This window comes from Anser cygnoides, chromosome 2 (assembly GCF_040182565.1).
Source record: "Anser cygnoides isolate HZ-2024a breed goose chromosome 2, Taihu_goose_T2T_genome, whole genome shotgun sequence".
Taxonomy (NCBI): domain Eukaryota; kingdom Metazoa; phylum Chordata; class Aves; order Anseriformes; family Anatidae; genus Anser; species Anser cygnoides.
Window position 1 is genome coordinate 82,370,088 of NC_089874.1, and position 15,772 is coordinate 82,385,859.

The following is a 15,772-nucleotide window of genomic DNA, read 5'->3' on the forward strand; positions in this document are numbered from 1 at the left end:
CATATTTCTGACCTACCTTGTTACTGCTCTGGACAGTCTTAGTCAAATTGGTATGGGTCTTGACAATCACCAGAATCACGTATGTCGTCCATCCCACGAAACCCATTGCAATACTTAGGCCCAGGAATAATCTGTCATAAGTATGGTAATACGACAGGCCTTCCAAAGCAAGGTTAATCAGGGTTTTGCACAGAGATACCTAGAGACAGACAAAACATACAAGCAACAGTTTGAAGTAACGTAAGCTCCATACCACAAATCAACCCAAACAACAACTGCAGCTCAAGCAGTTTTGCCATTCCCAGCATGTGTCCTCTGTACAACCAGGTACGGTGTTTTGGCCAACATCAACTACTGGAGTGTGCACTGCTTCAGACTCCTGTTGGACATAAAGTCAGCCATCTGTACGCAAGTCGATGGGGCCGGATGGGATCCACCCGAGGGTACTGCAAGAACCGGCAGAAGAGCTGGCCAAGTCACTTTCCATCATTTATCAGCAGTCCTGGCTATCGGGGGAGGTCCCAGTCAACTGGCGGCTAGCAAATGTGATACCCATCTACAAGAAGGGCCGGAGGATTGACCCGGGAAACTATAGGCCTGTTAGCTTGACCTCAGTGCCAGGGAAGCTCATGGAGCAGATGATCTTGAGTGTCATCACGCGGCACTTGCAGGGCAATCAGGTGATCAGGCCCAGTCAGCATGGGTTTATGAAAGGTAGGTCCTGCTTGACGAACCTGATCTCTCCTTCTATGACAAAGTGACACACTGGGTGGATGAGGGAAAGGCTGTGGATGTGGTCTACCTTGACTTCAGTGAGGCTTTTGACACCGTTTCCCACAGCTTTCTCCTCAAGAAACTGGCTGCTCTTGGCTTGGACTGGCTTACGCTTTGTTGGGTTAAAAACTGGCTGGATGGCCGGGCCCAAAGAGTCGTGGTGAATGGAGTTAAATCCAGTTGGAGGACGGTCACTAGTGGAGTCCCCCAGGGCTCAGTGCTGGGGCCAGTTCTCTTGAACATCTTTATCGATGATCTGGATGAGGGGTTTGAGTGCACCCTCAGTAAGTTGGCAGACGACACCAAGTTAGGTGCGTGTGTTGATCTGCTCGAGGGAAGGAAGGCTCTGCAGGAGGATCTGGATAGGCTGGACTGATGGGCTGAAGCCAACTGTATGAGGTTCAACAAGGCCAAGTGCTGGGTCCTGCATCTGGGGCACAACAACCCCAAGCAGCGCTACAGGCTGGGAGATGAGTGGTTAGAAAGCTGCCTGGCAGAGAAGGACCTGGGAGTATTGGTTGACAGTCGGCTGAATATGAGCCAGCAGCGTGCTCAGGTGGCCAAGAAGGCCAACAGCATCCTGGCCTGTATAAGAAGCATCGTGGCCAGCAGGTCTAGGGAAGTGATTGTCTCCCTGTACTCAGCTCTGGTAAGGCCCCACCTCGAGTACTGTGTTCAGTCTTGGGACCCTCGCTACAAGAAGGACATGGAGGTGCTTGAGCGAGTTCAGAGAAGGGCAACGAAGCTGGTGAGGGGTCTAGAGAACAAGTCTTACGAGTAGCGGCTGAGGGAGCTGGGCTTGTTCAGCCTGGAGAAAAGAAGGCTCAGGGGCGACCTTATCGCACTCTACAGGTACCTTAAAGGAGGCTGTAGCGAGGTGGGGGTTGGTCTATTCTCCCACGTGCCTGGTGACAGGACGAGGGGGAATGGGCTAAAGTTGGGCCAGGGGAGGTTTAGGTTGGATATTAGGAAGAACTTCTTTACTGAAAGGGTTGTTAGGCATTGGAACAGGCTGCCCAGGGAGGTGGTTGAGTCACCATCCCTGGAGGTCTTTAAAAGATGTTTAGATGTAGCCCTTAGTGATATGGTTTAGTGGAGGACTTGTTAGTGTTAGGTCAGAGGTTGGACTCGGTGATCTTGGAGGTCTCTTCCTACCTAGACGATTCTGTGATTCTGTAAAGCACACCACTTGTTTGTCCCATCAGCATTTGACCTTTACAGGTGACCCCCTGAAAAAAAAACAGTCACGAGCTTCTGAGAGCACCACATTTAAATAGGAGGATGACTATGGATACAGATGATACTGGGCTGTACTAAGTTAAATCACAAGTCGCTCTAGCTCAGTACCTCCTTCCCTTTAGTAACCACTGGGGAGACACCATGATAAAGATGGTGGTATTCCCACTGTGAGTTGCATTCCTTACACACAGGTGTGCTGACCCCAGTGATTTTCCCAAAGATGGGAAACAACTGTGTAATTTATGGTCACAGAGGATTCTCTGATTGATGGAGAGATCTTTAAGGAAGGGTATAAGAAGAAGTTAAGCACACATAATGATGCTTCTTTATATGCCCAAGTATCCATTAAATCCTTTGTTATTATTATAATTGTCTCCATTAATTCGCCTGATATGGTTCTCAAGGCTAGGCACAGTAGTGGACATATCACATCCATCTCCCAGTAGAAAAAATACTCTCTTCTCTTGGAGCACTTGATTTCCAGTTCCTGCTCAATTTGAGGAAATGTCAATCAATAATGTGCCATTACTTCCTATGACCCACAAAGTACTAGGAAATTTGAAAAAAGAAGTTCAGATCTGCCTTGATCAGATAAGAGGTCAAGTACAAGGATAAGGGCAATAATATTTAACATTTGTCTCGCTGTCAAAATCCTTTGAGAAGCAGTCTTACACATAAAACACTTGGAAGGGCAGAAAGTTCCTCAAAATAAATGAATTAGAGTATGCTGATATCATCTGCTTGCTGTTATCAGTTAAAACAGGTGACAGAGATCCTATTAAACCAAAAAGTTGGGACAAAATTTCTATCAACAGAAAAAAGTGTATCAACTATTGAAGAGTCTGCCAAGGGGCAAACTCCCCCCAAAATCACACCATTCCTGAGAAAACAAATATCAATACATATTTGAAATGTAAAGAGTTGCAGGGTTGAGAATGCAAAGAAACTCCTAAATCCCAGCACAGAATGCACTGGTAATGCACAGAACTTTCTATCTTGCTATATAGGAAGCTGAGAATGGGCACAGGCACAGGCACAACCCTAATTTGTTAGTACTCAAAAGAGCGATCATGGACACATTGGGTACCTGAAGCAAACAAGGAGTAAAGTTCGTATATAAGAGGACTCGAGTCCCTAGACCTCTAGGGCCTCTGAGCAACTCCAAGTTCAGATGAAAGAAAGCTGGAGAGGGACTCTCTCAGGGAGTGTAGCGATGGAACAAGGAGTAATGGCTTTGAACAAATGGAGGGGAGATTGAGATTAGATGTGATGTGAGGAAGAAATTCTTCATTCAGAGCACAAAGTGCACATGGGCACTGGGGCTGAAGATACACCTTGCTTCTGTTCTTTTCTGTAAAGAATAGAATGAAATTACATAAAAACCAGTGTTAAAAATAAACCCAGGGCACAGGATGGGACGTGAAGGGCAGTCCCTGTGGCCAAGGGGCAACCTCTGGCAAGCCAAATGGCCTGGGGGAGCCAGCCCCAGAAAAGGGGCCCTCAACCCCCCCAATCCTCCTCCTTCTTCCACGTGAGGGCATCTTCCAGGCTGCTCCCAACACAGCCACCTTTGGCCATGCAGGGGCCACTCCATCACAGAGGCTTGCTGTGGCCACCACTGCCCTGCCTTTGCTCTGGGCCCTATAAAACAGGCCCCCTGCAGCTGGCCCACCACTCGCTGAGCATCTAGACCCTCTGACTGCCAGTTTGTGCGGCAGGAAGAAGACTAGAAGAGCAAGGAGAGCGGCAGGCCTCCTTGGTGTGCGAGGACAGCCATGCAGTCCGGTGAAGCACCAAGAAGGAATGCACCTGACCAAAAAATGTGTCGTGGGCCGAGGAATAGCGCTGGCAGCACAAGAGACACCAGTGCCCAAGGGACCTCTGGCGCCCAGCCCACAGATACAGGCGGTACCATTGGTACCGCAACGATGCAGGGAACAGGCCGGCCCCTCAAACACCCAGCAACAGGGGGCCTGGGCCTTACTATAGGCACAGCAGTGGCGTGGGGCAAAGTCAGGAGCATCAGACAGACAGCCGTGGGGAGCAGAGGCATGCCCAAAATCCGGAACACAGTGCGGGACCCAGGCATGGCTGTAAAATGGACGGCAGCGTCAAACCTATGCATGAAAATCAACCAGACAGTGGCATGGGACCTAGGGGTGGAACTGGACGACCCCCTGCTTCGGCACCCTGGCCTGAAAACATTCCGGACAGAAGGCATCCCATTTGGGCAGTCCCGGGCAAGGAGTGGCTTATCCTTCTGCCACACACCGTGGAGCCCATGGAGATGGATCCACCAGATGTGGAGGAACTGATGGAAGTGGATCCACCTTGGCCAGATCAGACCTGCGACTACCTCAGCATGTCTTCGCTCTGTGCCATCAGAGCGCCCCAGCAGTGTTGCTGGAGTGCCCGGCGAACTCCCTACTCGTCGCACAGGCTCCATCCCAAGCGTTAGCTTGGAGCCACCAAACACCATGGGCATCCCGCAAGCTTACCTGCAGGATGTCCTGGCAATAAAGAACTCTGTTGCTGATTCTCAGGGGTTGTGTGAGTGCTCCTTTCCCATCCCCCAGCCCTTGTGTGAGAGGTGGCATCCCTTCTGCACAGAGCCTCGAGGAAGTGCACAAGAGAGGACTCAGCTTCCTTCGGGCTGCTGCGCTGGGGTGACAGGAGGAGTCCCCGAGGGCCACCATGCGCCTCTAACATTTGTGAAAATAGACTGAGGGGTGAAAATAGTAGTGTGTAAGCGATTATAGGTGACTAATTTCTTACATTAGGAGTGAGTTTCTATATCTGAGTAATTGGTAATGACAGACATGGAGAAGGCTGAGGTACTCAACAACTTCTTTGCCTCCATCTGCACTGGTAGACAGGCTTCCCAGGTCTTTCATTTCCCTGAACCCGTAGATGATCAAAGGGTTCCCCTTTGGCTGGGGGATCAAAGTCCCACCCACTGTCAGTGAAGAGGAGGTTCGAGACCACCTGATGAATCTAAACAGGTACAAGTCTATGGGACCTGATGACATGAATCCCAGGGTCCTGAGGGAACTGGCTGATGGAGTTGCCAAGCCTCTCTCCATCAGAGTTGAAAAGTCCTGGCATTTGGGCAATGTCCCTGGTGAGTGGAAAAATGGAAACGTCATGCCCCTACTCTTCAACAATTAAAACAAAGAATTGAACAAAGAGCACTACTCTTCAACAATAAAACAATTTGGAGACATTTCTTCTCAGAAAGAGCAGTCAGGCATTGTAATGGGTTGCCCAGGGAAGTGGTTGAGTCACTATCCCTGGGGGTGTTCAAGGAAAGGTTGGACCTGGTGCTTAGGGACATGGTTTAGTGTGTGACATTGGTGGTAGGGGGATGGTTGGACGAGATGATCTTGAAGGTCTTTTCCAACCTTAATTTTTCTATGATTCTGTTCTATGACCCAACACTCAAACTTGCAGGTTTGACTACTGAAAATGATTAAAATACATCCTATAAGTAAATCTGTAACAGACAAGTAGTATTTGGAAATAAAAAAGGTCTGTTTTCACACCAAAAAAATCCATTGATGTCAACTGAGCTATTTCCAATTTACAATGATGTAAGTGAAAAGGTACAAGGTATAAAATAGGTTTAGTTGTTCTGTGCATGAAACAGTAGTTTATAACCCTGAGAAACATATTAAGAAAAAAAAAAAGGAGCTGAACCTTAGCACATAACAGAATTATTCTTCCATGCATTTGCTAGGTTAAATGCAATCGTACAGATTCAACTTTTTCATGGGCTTTTTCACACAAAAGTCAGTAACTAACCTAAACCTGTTAAAATGAAAGTCTTCTTTGTATCATTGAGCTCTGCAAATTATTTCTGTGAATGTCAGAATACAAGCACTGGCAAATTGCAATCATCAAGTACCCTGTCTCAGTGAGTAGCAGCAAATGCTTAGGAAGGTATTCAAGACTTGCGAAGCACATAATGATTCCACATATGGCTCTCAGTTTCTGACAAAGTGAAATGCAAAATTAAAAACATGAACAATTGGTTCATGTAAGAGAAGTACAAAACAAAGCAGGGTCTACGACAGAATAAGTCACCATACTTTTTCATGCAACTAGCAGCCTAGGAAGGATGATTATGATCTATATGCCTTAGTATCTCTTTAAATTTACCCTTTTTTACAGCAGAAAAGATAAACATACATTGTGTGCTGCTATACTGTGAAATGGTAGCAAAAAGTTTAATAACTATGAGAAAAAACTGAGTAAGTCAGTATTGTTCAATAGAGCTGATGTCATGAAATGCAAAACTTCGGAGACTTACAATGGGATTTTATTTGTGTTGGTAAGTGAGATGTGCATCAGAAGGACAAATATTTTCTGGTTTAAGTTAAACAAATCTAAATATATTTACATATAGCAGAAGTTCTCAAATTTTCTAGAAGATAGATAGCAAAGACGCACTTACCGCTTCATCATACTTTTGCTGCTGAATATACAGTCTTGTTTTCTTTAAAAAGCTGATCTGTTCAGAATCAGAAAGTGGCCTGTACAACAAAATAAACAGATATTAACATTAATGCTTCTTTTCATGAACAGAGGAGGAGACAGAAAAACTTCACTTCGTAATCAAAAATGACTCTGGAATGAAACAAAACAAAACAAGTTTTCCAAATTTCATTAGGGGAATGCTCTACACCTCTATATTCATTTTCACATGTAAGTCAACACTGCTGCTGTCTAACTTACCCCAAGAATTTTGCATTAATAGACACATCTTTTATTCCCACCTAATACTGCTGGTGAAAATTCTCTCCCTTGTGCATTATTATTGATCACTGCCCTGAACAAAAAGCACTGCACACACAAGAATTAAGCAAATTAACTGATTTGATGATACTCATGGCTGTACGAAGTTTGAAAGCCTGTCAGCACAGGACAAACTGTTCAGGATCCACAATGGCCATAGATGACGCCTAACAATCTTTTATTTAAAAAAAAAAAAAAAGAAAAAAAGGAAAATAAAGAGTTTATCTCCTCTTCCACAGGAAGCTGTTAACAGAGTCCCCATACCAGGGGATAGCACAATTACCTGACAGCACTGAGGCCTGTGGTAAAAATCTCTGACTTTAATGAGTTTGATAGTCATCCAAAATCATTTCTACAACTCTTCCTTTACAGGAAATAGCACCATGGAAGAACAAACCAGTCAACCAACCCCCACCAAACAGAGGAGGAAGGAGCTGAATCCCTTGCCACTTTGTTCCAGGTTAAGGATGGCAGCAGGGCAGAGGATCCCCTGGGCAAATTGTCAGCCACTGGCCCTCTCAGCACCACAGAGGAAAATTGTCATGGGTCCCAACTTCATGATAGCTGATAAACAGATACAGGAAAGTTATCCTTCACACCCTCCACAATGCTGCTGAGCCACAGCATCATCTTCACAGCACCCCCAGCACGATGGCCCAGCAGTGTACCATTGGCCCTTGCGCACACTCCTCCACACGCAGAAATCCAAACTTCATGTTTCAGGCTGTGCCAAATCCAGATCCAGCCTTGGGGTCTCATTCCTATTATTTTCATCAGCAGCAATTACCTGGGTGGGCACTCCGTTGAACCATGGGAGGAGTTTTTGATGTTATGCAACCACTGCTTGGAAACACTTACTTCTGAGCATTTGATAGGAGCTGTAGGAACTACTTCTGCCTGCCACCCAGAAGCAGCTGATACATCATCAATGATACATACACGCTATCTTTTGAGCCATGAAACTGATGTGAAAGATTCTGTGATTGACCAACCTAATTTTTTTTTTTTTTATTACTATTTTACTTTTTATTACTAATAGTACCCTGATATGTTTTGCTAGATTGCTTTGATTTCAGAGCACAGCAGTATTGAGCAGGAGTCTTCTAAAACATATAAGATAATAGCAGCAAAAATCTATCTATCTTTTGAAAAAGGTAAATAACTAACTGCATTTAAAATGTTCAGCTGTTTTAAATCTAGAAGAATCTAAAGGTGGTATCTGTAAATGAGCAGGAAGTGAGAGGTCCCATGGAATTCAATACACTCTGTAACAGAAAAGCAACAGAGGAAAAAAGGAAGATGAATAACATGGTGACAGTGAACATTTCATCACCTTAACTTTGGAGGGGAAGACAGAAGACTTCAGAAAACAGCCTTGAAAAGTAGCAGAATGAATGCTGGTTGTTTCCACGCCTTTGTGGTATGTCCCTATGGACGTCAACCCTACAGCTTCAAAGGCCAAGGGCTACCAGCACATAGCCAGAGAGCGTGCACCGAGGCTGGTGATAATTCAAGGAGGAATCAATTCTTCAAGTAGGCTAACAAGATGCTAGCACTGCCTCAGAGAAATCTTTGATCTGTCTAGTTTTGCTAACGTTTTTGGCAGGGCAAACTGCCAAAGGAACCAAACCCATGTGGCAGTTTCCACCTTATGAATAACAGGAAGAAAAAGTGCTAACTTTTAGGTAAGGATTTAAAGAATCTGGAATAAATATTAATATTATTAATATTTTAAAATAATTAATATTAATAAATATTCATTCAGAACTTAAATTCATCCAAAGGGTTCCTATGTCCATTGTCTCATTTTTACTGTTTTATATGTATGCTTTCTGACAATTATCCGTATAATATTTAATGCAAAGGTTTAATATGCTAGAAAAGCCTTATTTTTACCTTTCACTTTATATCTTTCCTACAGTCATTTAGCTATAAATCCCCTAATTATCTTTTTACTCTCAATGAATCATTTTAATATTAATGAACAAGTTACAGTCTTTACCTATTCCTTCTTAGATGACAGCTCCTGGGATCTCTGCACATGGAACGGTGTAACAGACTAAATGTTTTTTTAAGCAGAAAGGTTCAGTAAGTCAAATGCACAATGCAATTATTATGTCAAATGGGGTTGCCATTAGCAAATGCACAGTTAATTCTCAATCGCTAACATCGTACCACACATTTTACCTTACTTCCATACACATGGATTTCAAGTACTGACATTACAATTATCTATGGATTACTTTTGTGTTAAGTTAATGAATTCTACCAGAAACTAAAGACTGTTCACACATACCTGTATCAAAACGCAAGTTTCATCCTGAATACAAAGTTTGATTGTCATCTTAGATATTATTTGCCTCCATATTCAACAAAAACTAAAATAAGTGATTAGAGGATTTTTACATCTCACACCAGACTGAAGAGAAGAGCTACTAAGCATGCAGATTATCCCTCAGTTAAGGGCTGAATGTAGTTCACCATAAGCACTTTATCATCCACCAAGGATCTTGATACACATCCTCACCAGAGGTAGCAGAAAGATCAAAGAGATAAAGCTTACACATGAATGGAAGTGGAAAGTTGACTAGAGAAGGGAGAAGACAGGGACTTAAATAAACAGCCCACAGCTGACTGTAGAAAACCTAAAGGAGGAATTTAAGAATATTTAGAAGTATTAAGAATTCAAGGCAATGCTGAAAACTACTGGACTTAGCTCCACCCATATGCATTCAGCAATGAGAGGTTCCACCATAGTATACTACTATACATTAAAAGGTAACCAGACTCTGGAGAAGGAAAAAACAAAGCTGCAAACTGCTGAAACCTACCCTTTTGAGGCAAACAGTAAGGAACCACCCAAAAATGAAGGAATGGAGAAGAGGAAAAAGTAATACCTAAACAAGTATTGCATCTATTCAAAGATGACTATGATCGATGGTTAATTTTGACTACCTGAACGCATACAGGATTTCAGTGCAAGAGAAGAAATAGAATCAAATTTATCAGGTGTCAAGAATTTCATTCTTTACAGACAAAATTTATGAGATGCTACTATATTCTAATAGTAATGATCAGAGCACAAACTGGAAAAACTGTTTGGTAGGTTTTCATTTTAGATGTGACCAAACAACAAAACTGCAAGGCAAATGTGAATCTGACAGGTTAAATCTTGAACTATTCTTAGCACCGGTTAGTTTAATTTTAACTTAATTGAAACCATTCAGAAGGTTTGGAATACAAAACAGATAGTGTCAGAGACAAGGATAAGCAGACCAGTTATTTCCCTGTGTTTCAGTGTGCAGCAATCCCAGAGGCACTACTAGCATGCTAATGTATTCTCAAGGTCATTTAACGCACATATGTGCAATTAATATTAATAGTAATTAAGTGAGTTTACTGATCATCATTAAAAAGATTCTGAACTCTATAAAGAGAGCTTAAAGTTGTGAATGTACATGCTCTTTCTGGCTACCCATCACCATCCAGTTCTACCAAATACCAAATTTGAAGTACAACTAGTAAAAGTCAAATTTTTCTGTAACACAATATCCTAGAAGTTTTGTTTTCTCTGTATTTGTCTAGTAATAGGAAAGAGAACGCAGTCAGTCAACTCAGCTCTCCTCCTGTCTTTGAACAAAAAAGCATTACAAAATACATCGCTCACACACTGTGAAGTGTAGAACCCTGAGATTTAACTTGAACAAAAAAACTAAGAACTTAATAGTCCTGTATATGATAAATAATATAAATGCATTCACAATAACATTAGGACTCCACCTTCTTCACAGGAAATGATGGTGGCACCAGGAGAAGGGTAATTTTGTTTTTCAATATGGCTATCTGAAATTAGCTTTCTAGCTCCAGACAGAAATCACAGCTTCATCCGTGAATAAACATAGTTAATTATGAAAGAAAACAATTGGGCTAATTGTGCAAGTGCTTGTAAACTATCCCTTATGAGATGTTAGCTACCCTTCTCATAAGCATACCTGACAGGATTAATCTTTCTAACACATCATTCACGCTTCATATAAGCTAAGCTATTTGACAGCACTAATAACAAGACTGTGATGAAGCAAGGCTACCGTAGCAATGTCAAGGGGACCTCTCTTTGGCCAACGAATCTTATTTATCATCACGCTACAGAATTACCATCCCCAACAGCATACACAGCATGCTACAGCCAAGCCATGGAACAGAACGGAGAGAGACATCTTACAATGACATCTGTACCCTCTACTACTAGTATGGTAATTTTATTATGTCTGGTTATTTGGATAATGATTTATAGTCATTATATCGTACAGTAAATTTTCCAGAATTATGCTATAAAAAACCCACAGCCCTTAGGATCTGTAGTAGTTTAACATTTAAAGTGCTCCAGATTTCATCATGAAAGTCAAGGAAGCATCACAGACTGGCAGATGCAATGTATGAAGAAAAATGCTGAGTTTCTTTTTTCTTTTTTAAAGCTTGCTGTCAAGCAGTTGAAACAAATTTGTTTTCAGTTCCCTCAAACACACACGCATCCCTGTATGTAAAACTAATAGACTACTCGTGCTTGAGAGCTTAATTTATTACATGAGAACTCGATCTCTCCAGGACAAACTCCACGTACCTCACCACCATCAGTTCATACACATTACATCCATCACTCCTTTTTTACTCTCCCCGTTAGCAAAAACAAACACTGAAACCTGTGCATTCTGCAACACTTTCAGAATGACAAGATTTGCAGAAAACAGTGATCACATTTCTATAACCCATACCCCACCAGCAGCAATAGCTGCTCAGCAGACATCCATCATCTAACTTTGCATATTAGGTATTAGGAAATGGGGAAAAAGACCAACTTTTTCCATTGAAGGGAAACAAAAATCTCGAGGGTAAGGATATACATCCTTTGAACCTCATGATGAACCCCAAAGAGATGTGGAAAGGCCACCTGAATAAAGCCTACTAGGATTTTGTATGTGTCAGCTTCTCCTGAACACAGAATCACAGATGGTTTGGGTTGGAAAGCACCTTAAGGACCATCTGGTTCCAGCCCCCTCCCATGGGCAGGGACACCTCCCACCAGACCAGGCTGCCCAAGGCCCCATCCAGCCTGGCCTTGAGCACCTCCAGGGATGGGGCACCCACAGCTTCTCTGGGCAGCCTGTGCCAGGGCCTCACCACCCTCTGAGAAAAGAATTTCTTCCTAATATCTAATCTAAACATACCCTCTTTTAGTTTAAAGCCATTACTTCTTGTCCTGTCACTACACTCCCTGATACAGAGTCCCTCCCCAGCTTTCCTGTAGGCCCCCTAAAGGCACTGGAAGGCCGCTGTAAGGTCTCCCCAGAGCCCTCTCTTCTCCAAGCTGAACAACCCCAACTCCCTCAGCCTGTCTCCATAGGAGAGGTGCTCCAGCCCTGTCCTTCTTGTCCTGGAGACCCCAGAGCTCAAGACAGGTCTCCAGGTGGGGTCTCACAAGAGCAGAGCAGAGGGGGACAATCACCTCCCTCGACCTGCTGGCCACGCTGCTTTTGGTGCGGCCCAGGATACGGTTGGCCTTCTGGGCTGCAAGCGCACATTGCCAGCTCATGTCGATCCAGCACATATGGCAACATCACACACGGCAGACCTTCTCACCTGCTTTGCTATGAAATTTCAAACTCCCAAACAGTTTGCAATGAAAGAGGCACCAGACTGACGCTTTCCAAACAGTCCGAGCAACCTCTTCCTTCAAAAGGCTGAGCGGTCACAGATCCTTGTCCTCTTCCCAACAAAATTGCTGGCATTTTGGTAATTTGCAACCTGAAAGGAATCCCCTGGAGTAACGCTGCCCCTCTCATCATCAGATTCTCCCGCTGGCACCATCCCACCCACGGAGCAGCCCAGGTCTCTGCCACACACCTGCATTCTCGTCATGCTGAGTGGGGCCAGCACTAACATCTCTCTGCTCTCACCAGGAGAGAAAACAGCCAGCAACAGAAGCAGTTGAATATATTCAGACTGTTTACCAACTCTCCCACTGTGAGGGAGTCATACTAAGAAGGACAGATTGCTTCCAGTTCAGCAATTCTGCAATCAGCTGAAATAGTACTTAGAGGACCAACTATTATTATTTTGATCCACACCACTGCTGCTGACGAAATGGCATCTTGGAAGTGCAGATATAAAACTAGCCCGGTGCTTTTGCAGGGCTGCTATTCAAAAGATGTACAAGTAATGGAACAACACTTTTTCACAGCCTTTTCGGAGCAGCAAGAGGATCCCAAAACAAAGCCAGTCTCCTACGAGAGCTGCCTTCAAACACTCCACCATACAACAGAGAGCATCTCAGAAGAGATCAGGTGGGAAAGGACAAAGCAAGATACTTACAGTGCGTGATGAGGATCAATCACAAGAAATGTGATTGCATGCCTATTCCTGATTCACATCAAATTCGTACTAACAAGCAATCTGAGTGCAGAGATTTGATATTAATGATAGTGCAATCAGAATCAAGCCTAACCTTATCATCCTATCATTTCTTTTAAAGGCATGGTGCATACCCTTGTAGCAAGAGAATGAAATGCATAATACAAAGCCCTCACAATTCCCTATCAAGAGCAGAAAATTATCAGAAAGTGAATAGCAAACGATGCAAAGTCGTGAGTTCATTCAGTGGGCCATGGAGGAAATCAACCAAATAGATATTTCAGAAATCAAAGTCTGGAACCACGATGTTTACTTTTCACTGAACTCGCTGTAAAGTACAGAGTACATGATGCTACTAGAAGTAATGATCAGGAAAAAATAGGGTGTTATAGTTTCATGGACTTTACCAAATTACACATTCATTTTAACATTCAGAAGCTGATTTTCTCCATTTTTAAAATGTGTTTGCTCTAGTTCTTTAGACGTGCCTGTTCAAAAAAAAGAGTTGTCTTACTGTATCTTCAAAAGACAGACAGAAAGCACATACTGTGAGATACAGAAACTTATTTCAGTGTTGAACAAATAGTGAAATACCAAAGATTAAATGATTCAGTGGGCAACTTGGTGATGCTTAATCTGTAGAGACAGCTGAAAACATTTTAGTAAAATGTTAAAATGCAGCCTACACTACTAAAGAGGCGAGTCCTAGGAAATTTAGTTTTGGTAGTTTAGAAGATGCAACTAATTTACACGTGGAAAAAATACAGTAACATTTTAGTGTGATAAGGCAGTGCTAAAGAACACGATACACTAAAGAGTTAACCCACACTAAAGAGTTAAGTACCTCTGACGCTGCTGCTAAAGGCCCAGGACCCTCAATATTCCACCTCCTCCTGATCCAACCTCTCGCCTCCTGCTATTCCACTGCCAGAAGTTCCAGCTCTGTAGTGGCTACAATTCAGCTAGGTTTTTGTGGCTTCTGAGTTCTCCAACTACTGTGCTAGAGTAAGTCAGCCAGTCTGGCTGTAGGGCAGTCATCAGTTGCCTTTGCAAAATTTTTCCTTTTAATAAATATTAAAAGCACCACATCAGGCACTCTGAAAAAACAAAGAAGAGGAGTAAGAAGGGTAATAAGACACTTCTAAGTCCTGAGTTTTTTAAGCTGTAAAGCATAATGAAAATACAGAACATACACTTCCATAGGCTACAGATACCAAAAAGCATCTCTAGTGATGCAGTTCAAAAACCTATGCTTTCACATTCAGATTTACGAACGTGCAAATGAAGAAATAGGACACAAATGAAACCACAGGAAGGGGTCTGACTGCTAATGGCTTAATCCTAGGCTACCAAATCCTAAAAACTAAAACAGCCTTTATTTCCACAAATCAGCATCCCCGATGAAGCACATTCAAATATTCTACAGCAAAGTGCCTTAGGATATTTATGTAAATCCTTTAGATAGCAAAGATGAGAGGAAAAGGAGAAGGCAAGCTAACTGCCAGCTGCCAATTCACTGAACAGAAACAATTAAGATAACCAGGCAGCGTACAGCCCGAGTTTGCATGCAAACTACTACTGCAAGAGCTGCAGACAGGCAGAGGCCACTCGGATGCGGTCCCTCCGGACGCTTCGAAGCGGAACTGAGGAACCGGAGCGGGAATCTCACAGGGAGGGGGTGTTTTGCTTGAGGAGTCAACGGGACATAGTGCAGCAGCCTCGGAAAAGGAAGCAGCTTAATAGGGAAGATGCAGATGCTCGAAGGAATGAAAATGAACTATTTTTAGTCTCCTCTATTTCGGTAGTGCAGGGGATACGCAGACTAAATGATAATGCCCTACCTATACTGCAAGCCAGTCCTTTCCTCTGCAAGATGCACGATGGATTTATGTCATGCACTGAGCTACGTTTAGATAGCTGCAGTATTATGGGCCTGCTGTGTTGTGCCACAGGTCTTCTGCTCCACGGTCCCACGTGCCGAACACCCAAACCGCAGCTACCCTTTTCCTACCAGTTGCATCTGAGGCATGCAGCCGTGGACACAACATGTCGTAGATTGAGGCAGGCACCTAATAACAGGGTCCCCTGGGCACAGAAATGCACTTTTGGGTAACCCTGCTCGCTAGGGCCTGCCTCCCTGCAGTAATCCTGACCTGGAGACCATCGTACATAGGGGAGTCAGTGATCCACCGAGCTGCTGAGTTGAATCAAGCCACCCGAGGCCTGCACTGCACGTCCAGCATGGCCTTCAGGCTGTGTGGTGCTGCACAAACCCCTTGGCCAAGCTCATCCAGATGGCTGTAACAGAGGAGCCACGGGCAGCTCGCACCCAGTGCTTATACTGCCTGCACAGCCTGGCCTTTATCTCACAGTGCAGCAGGAAGTTCTCATGTGAACCTCTGTTTTGTTTGACAGTAGGAATAATAAATAAAATTGATTTACTGTAAGCAAATCACATAACAGTTTCAATGACCAAAGAGAAGGAACCTCTCCATGGGCAGGATCTGTGCAATGCTGTGGGAAAATCCATCTGGGCTCTGCCTGATGCTACAGGAAC

The 15,772-nt window shown here is 43.6% G+C and overlaps 1 protein-coding gene across 5 annotated transcripts in view; it reads right to left on the reverse strand.

The window, feature by feature from the left end:
- The window catches only part of PIGN (phosphatidylinositol glycan anchor biosynthesis class N), a 117,501-nt gene that overhangs the window by 46,846 nt on the left and 54,883 nt on the right, over window positions 1-15,772 (reverse strand). For all 5 annotated transcript variants that reach the window (XR_010829505.1, XM_066992524.1, XM_066992525.1 and 2 more), the window contains 2 exons: window positions 6,467-6,545; window positions 17-199 (listed from right to left, as the gene is read on the reverse strand). Coding sequence is in view for 4 of the 5 variants with exons in the window: in XM_066992524.1 (XP_066848625.1) it covers window positions 17-199; window positions 6,467-6,545 (262 nt within the window). In the remaining variant the exon portion in view is untranslated. The remainder of the gene's footprint in view (window positions 1-16; window positions 200-6,466; window positions 6,546-15,772) is intronic.